This window comes from Palaemon carinicauda, chromosome 3, assembly GCF_036898095.1.
Source record: "Palaemon carinicauda isolate YSFRI2023 chromosome 3, ASM3689809v2, whole genome shotgun sequence".
Lineage (NCBI taxonomy): Eukaryota > Metazoa > Arthropoda > Malacostraca > Decapoda > Palaemonidae > Palaemon > Palaemon carinicauda.
Genome location: NC_090727.1, coordinates 201117742 through 201123741, shown reverse-complemented (window position 1 = coordinate 201123741; position 6000 = coordinate 201117742). Strand labels below are relative to the sequence as shown.

The window sequence follows — 6000 nt, the reverse complement described above, 5'->3', positions numbered from 1 at the left end:
TAATGCTTGAAAAATGTTACACCAAATAACCCATTAATATAAGAGTTTCTAGAATAAATTGCACCAAAAGAAAATTATAGGTTTTCAATTCACTCCTGACCTTAATTCAAATCCATAGCGTCTTGGGTTGGAGCTTGTGACGGTGACTTTAGTTACTTTACTTTACTTTGATGGCTGCTTTTCCGGTCCCATACAGCAGGAGAACTATACTCTCTTCAGGACCTCTGCTGTCGTTTTACCTTGTTCGTTCAGAGTATTTATCGTTTCATATCACGCATTGTTTACAAAGGATATTCTTCTGTTTTTGCGTAAATTTTATTTCTATATATTCAAAGCTTGTTACACTAATTCTTTTCAACGTTTTGAGATTTGAGTAACTTTTATGAATAAAGTCCGACACCCCCACCAGACCTACCTTCTCTCGGTATGTGAAAGAAGGCATGTGTGCGGGCCGTCATTTCAGTGATCTTTGCCTTGTCCAAGTTATCTAGCCATGTCTCAGATAATGCTAGCATATCCAAATATTTCTCGTTTATCAAATCTCGAATTTGAACAGTCTTATTACCTACAGATTGTATATTTACCTAGCCACAGTTTACGACATCCCTAGTAACCATGATCAGTATTTTCCGCTTTTCTTTTCAATTCCAAGTCATAAGCTTTGCAGTCTCTAGAATTTACTGTGTGGTCACTTGGTTTGTTTAACTTTGTGCAGTTTATGCACTTTGACACTTGCGAATTACACTCCCCGGTGGAATGTCTCCTTGAACATTTCCCGCAGACTTTATCACCATTCTTAGACTGGCAATCTTTTTCAAAATGTCCATACCTCTGACAGTAGTAGCAGGTGATCATGTGGTACCTATCACGTATGTTATAGATACCCCATCGTAACGAAACTTTGTCCCCATTATCATGAATAGCCCTCCGAACTTCAGGATCACATTTCAGTACATATAGGGTGGCATTTTTCTTCAGGACTACACTTATCTTCTCTTATATATTTTGGATTTGGTCCAGGCAGCGATTTCTTTGAATCAAAGCATTTACTACATCATCTTCATCATTGTACACATTGCATAACATTATTTTTGGTTTTAGTTTTCCGATTTTTCTCGTTTCAGTGTCAGCCACCAATGTCTGAATTTTGTTTGCCGCCTCTTCTCTGATCATATTGTTTGCAAAGTTTACAGCAACATTTCCATTCGTAGTTGACCTCGTGTTAAGTATAGGAATGTCTTTAATTAAGTGTTTGTTCAACCTCACGTTTTCTTTCAGTAAATTTAGTTGTTGTATTAGTTTATTTAATTATCAACAGATTTTTTCCTTAACTTTGTCAGCAAATGTCGGTTTCTCCTATTTTGGGTCTATAAATTTTTGAAGTTTTGCTTTAATTGATTCCATATTCATGGCAAGAATGGCAACTTTCTCAGTGAGTTCGGTGGTGTGGGTGGAATTTGCTGCGTCTGCGCTAAGGTCCGTAAGTTTGTTTTCCAAGTCATGTATTTTCGCATCTTGTTCATTCAGGGCCAGATATCTCACGTTCACATCTTTCTTTAAATTTTGATATTACTAAATTGTTTTGTCTGGCTTCACGTACGCAGTGTGGGCATAACCAGTCTAGGTTATTCCGTTCATTCTCAGAGAAGACTGTCACTCTATTCACACATTTCTTATGGTAGAGTCTATTACATTCACATACTATCCATTTTTTTCCGTTCTCCCTCCGTGTTATTACATATGCGGCAGACATAAGTAGGAGCAGACATAGTATACTGTTTCTTATCAATTAGGTTTCTCCATAAGACTAACTAATATCTTTTCATGATATTCTAAGCGAGAAACACAAAGCTAAAACACGACTCAGGGTGTGTATGACAAAGCTCCACACAACACGTCCACACACTAGCACTGCCAATCTCAAAACTCGGAGTATGTGATTGCTTGTACTTGGCAGTACCTATTTCAGTCGAATATTAGTTTTGCCCTGTTAATGAAAATCAACCTTTACTACAATAGCCGAGTACTAAATACGAGCGAAAGTTTATTAATTTTCATCATAATCATCTCCTCCTGCGCCTATTGACGCAAAGGGCTAGGTTAGATTTTGCCAGTCGTCTCCATTTTGAGCTTGTAAATCAATACTTCTCCATTCATCATCTACTTCACGTTTCATAGTCCTCAGCCACGTAGGCCTGGGTCTTCCTACTCTTCTAGTGGCTTGAGGAGCCCATTTGAAAATGTGATGAACTAATCTCTCTTGGGGAGTGCGAAGAGTATGCCCAAACCATCTCCGTCTACCCCTTATCATGATCTCATCCATTTTAAACACGGCAAGTTTATACTTGATAGTAAATCAATTTTTCAAAGCCCATTTACATTAGAAGCTACTTACCAGCAAAAACGAAATTGTATATAAGTGCCCATACATTGACCGAATTTGGAATCGTTTATCTTTTTGTGTTTAAATAGAATGACAATGATTTATTGCACTCAGACATTAAGAGTATAAAGTGGATATCGACTGAGTCATGCTAAACATGTTCTTTTAAAGTTACCTTGTGTAATTGAAATTGGATTTAACTAATTTCTTTATATCAAACTAGAAATTGTTATAAATTTTTTACCTGATGTTATAATATATTTATGTAGGTAACTGGACGACCTTGATAAGGGACATTAAAATATTCTTTTTTTTCTTCTTTTTACAGGATCTTGGAGGTATGTGGAAGAAACATATGGGGCTGAAAGTGACCTTGTGGACGACTCCCCCTCTCACACCCGTGGGGGCCATTACTCGTCGGGCAAGAAGGGTCATGGCAACAATACCAAGACTGGAAACAACTCCCGTGGCTCCATCATTCCTGATGACGACCTACAAGAGCTTTTGCACCGCAACTCCAAGGTGGGCGGGTTACGGCAAATCCATTAAGATTTGGTTTGACATTTTTCTTCCGTTTAGTGAGTGTTCTGATTTATATTATGCATTTCATATAAGAGAGTGTGTGGAAAGTAACTCCCTTTTAGTTTTTACAGTTGAATATGTATTTTTTGTTTAGATATGGGACAAAAGGCGTGTAGCTATAGTAAATGTTTATTACGGATGCTTGTTAAAAATCTTATAGGTAGTTTGGCATCATTTTCGCAACCAGCATCGAGAGAGCAGATGCTTCATTGAAGTTTTGTTTTCAGCAAAACGCGCTCCCCACCCCGACTGAAATTTTTTGAAAGAAATCCCTGTAATTCACCATTTATGCCATTACTATTGAAGCAGCATAAGCGCCTGATTTATAGGAATTTCCTCTGCCATTGAAGCTTCCAACACCGAAGAAATTCTTGAAGAGAATGGCTTGTAGATTGGAGGTTTATATATAGCTAATGTTGGCTTCGAATGAATTGCCGAATGTGCTGATTGTCTTGCAGTTACCATAATACCATATTTAAAACTGTGTTCTTGTAACTAATCATGGTGATAACAAATTACCAAGTTTTCATTACCTCAGTGACAAGCGTCGTTTGGTCGCCTTTAACCATACAGATTGTTGGAACGCATTAATAGACTTTTTATCAAATAGTACAGTTTGGCGAAACTCATCAATACGTAACAAGAAAAGTGTATATAAAATTCGTCATCGTTCATACATTTCGACAACCATTCTGAAAACAGGATCATGCTCCCAGATATGAAGGATTAGCTGTAATTCCATATGATATTTTTACCTATTCATATTCTTAAATATCTTTTATTATAAGAAAACTGAATAGATAGCTTTATATGTGTATGTATTTTTTTAATCAAAGAAGTATCCATACAAATGTGGTATATATATATATATATATATATATATATATATATATATATATATATATATATATGTATATATATATATATATATATATATATATATATATATATATATAATGTATGTATATATATATATATATATATATATATATATATGTATGCATATATATATATACATACATAATGTATATATATATATATATATATATATATATATATATATATATACATAAATATATATATATGCATAAATATATATATATATACATATATATATATACATATATATATATATGTATATATATATATATAAATTTTAAATGAATTAGGTTTCATTAGAATTCCTAATAATATATTCTCATTAAGCATTCGATTTTCCGTTTATTCAGAAGGGTATTAGTAATGTCGTAAGCCCCTCATTCTAAGATTTACGAATCTGGTTTAATTAATGAGAATTCAACAACACATTTATTACATTACCAGGTTTATTTTTTTCTTCAAATTTCAATAAATGATCAAATTTGCTCTCTTCACAACTTGCCCTAGTTAAATTCTTTTTAAAAATCTCTTTAACAACTATAATTATTCTAGCCTTTTGAGTTTTTTTTTTTTTTTTTTTTTTTTTTTTTTTTTTTTTTTTTTTTTTTTGTCGCTTCCAAAGGTGGATGCCGTGTTTGAACTTTTTAAACCGCAAAGGTAATTAATCAATGCAACTGCTATATTTTACAGTCCGTGGGTGGCGTGCTGGTCCTCCTAGTTGCCGTGGTCATCGGATCATGGGTGTTAGGAGCGTGTGGTGCTTCATGGGCTTGGCTTTTAGTAGCTGTAGGCCTGACGTGGGGCCTGGTCAAAGGTAACTTGGAGAGCATCGCGGAGCAGGCGACCAGGTGGGTGAGAGATTCTCTCTCTCTCTCTCTCTCTCTCTCTCTCTCTCTCTCTCTCTCTCTCTCTCTCTCTCTCTCTCTCTCTCTCTCTCATTCCAGGAATTCTTACGCTACTTAATATCTGACTAAATCTTTCATGCTTTATGGATAGGGGAGCAGAAATAACCATGGCCCTAAACCAGCTTTTATAATTGAATAAATCCAAATAAATTAGATCTTGTATTCTTCATGCGTACTCATTACATTAAAAGCACCCTCAAGCTTTCTTCCTCCATTGCTTCTCTAAGGCACGAGTCATTGCGCCTGCACCGTAGACGCGCCCTGCAAGCCGACGAGACTTGCGAATGGCTCAATCTGATCATCAACAGATGGTGGGTCTTTTCTTCGGCCTCGATCTTCACTCGCTTAAAGAGCCTTCTTGACCCAAAGCTGAACGATGCCAAGCCGGCCTTCTTAGGTGAGTGGTCAAGTCTTTTTCTACTGCTGAGGTCAATTGGTTTAGGTACCTATTGCCCTTGTATAGCCCTTGGTCGACTGAAACAATTGTCATTAAAAGGTATTTTTCTCTGGAGGAAACCGTAGACTTTGTTTCAGGATTTTGAATTTTTTAGGTTGATGAAGTTAAGGAAAATTTAATGTTAAGAAGTGCCAGTAATTGAAGGATAGATTAAACTGGTCTCGGCAAATTACAGTAAAGCTACTTATAGTAGGAAGAGTTTTTTTTAATTTATATGAAGATTGATATTGAAAACTTGACACGTCAGGATTAAATCAAGCCGCACTTAGGGAGAACTCTCTTATCAGTTGTAAATAGCAATACATTTGAAATCGTATAGTTATTTAATTAATTATTCTGCGTAGATTACAGACTATCTAATCAGAAAAACTTTATTTGTTTATTTGGGCTAATATTTATGTGTAATTGGAGTATATCTAAGTTTTCTTACTCTGTATTCTAACCGTAAAAATCTTTGCATGGTGGTTAATGTTGGTAATGCATAGCTATTTGGGTTTTCAAATATCATGCAAATACACGCAACAATGTTTGACATATGATAATTGCACTATTTAACACACAAAGATCTGTATAGTATTAATGATTTTGCTTCAGTCTGTTCATTTCATATTTTCCATTATTTTCGCCACTAAATATTGAAATAAAGCTAGATAAAACTAGAGCGCTTCAAAAATGTTTATACATCTCCATCACAGTGAAGCAAATATTTGATATGTGGTAGTATAAGCGACTCGTTTTACTCGGTTATTTTAGGAAGTAAAGGATTTTTCTCTGTTATATGCTCATTTATTCCT

At 35.0% G+C, this 6000-nt stretch overlaps 1 protein-coding gene across 2 annotated transcripts in view; it reads left to right on the top strand.

Moving 5' to 3' along the window:
• LOC137638844 (uncharacterized) overlaps positions 1 to 6000 on the top strand; it is a 123518-nt gene that overhangs the window by 31384 nt on the left and 86134 nt on the right. For both annotated transcript variants that reach the window (XR_011044197.1, XM_068371253.1), the window contains exons 2-4: positions 2712 to 2905; positions 4535 to 4692; positions 4977 to 5146. Coding sequence is in view for 1 of the 2 variants with exons in the window: in XM_068371253.1 (XP_068227354.1) it covers positions 2712 to 2905; positions 4535 to 4692; positions 4977 to 5146 (522 nt within the window). In the remaining variant the exon portion in view is untranslated. The remainder of the gene's footprint in view (positions 1 to 2711; positions 2906 to 4534; positions 4693 to 4976; positions 5147 to 6000) is intronic.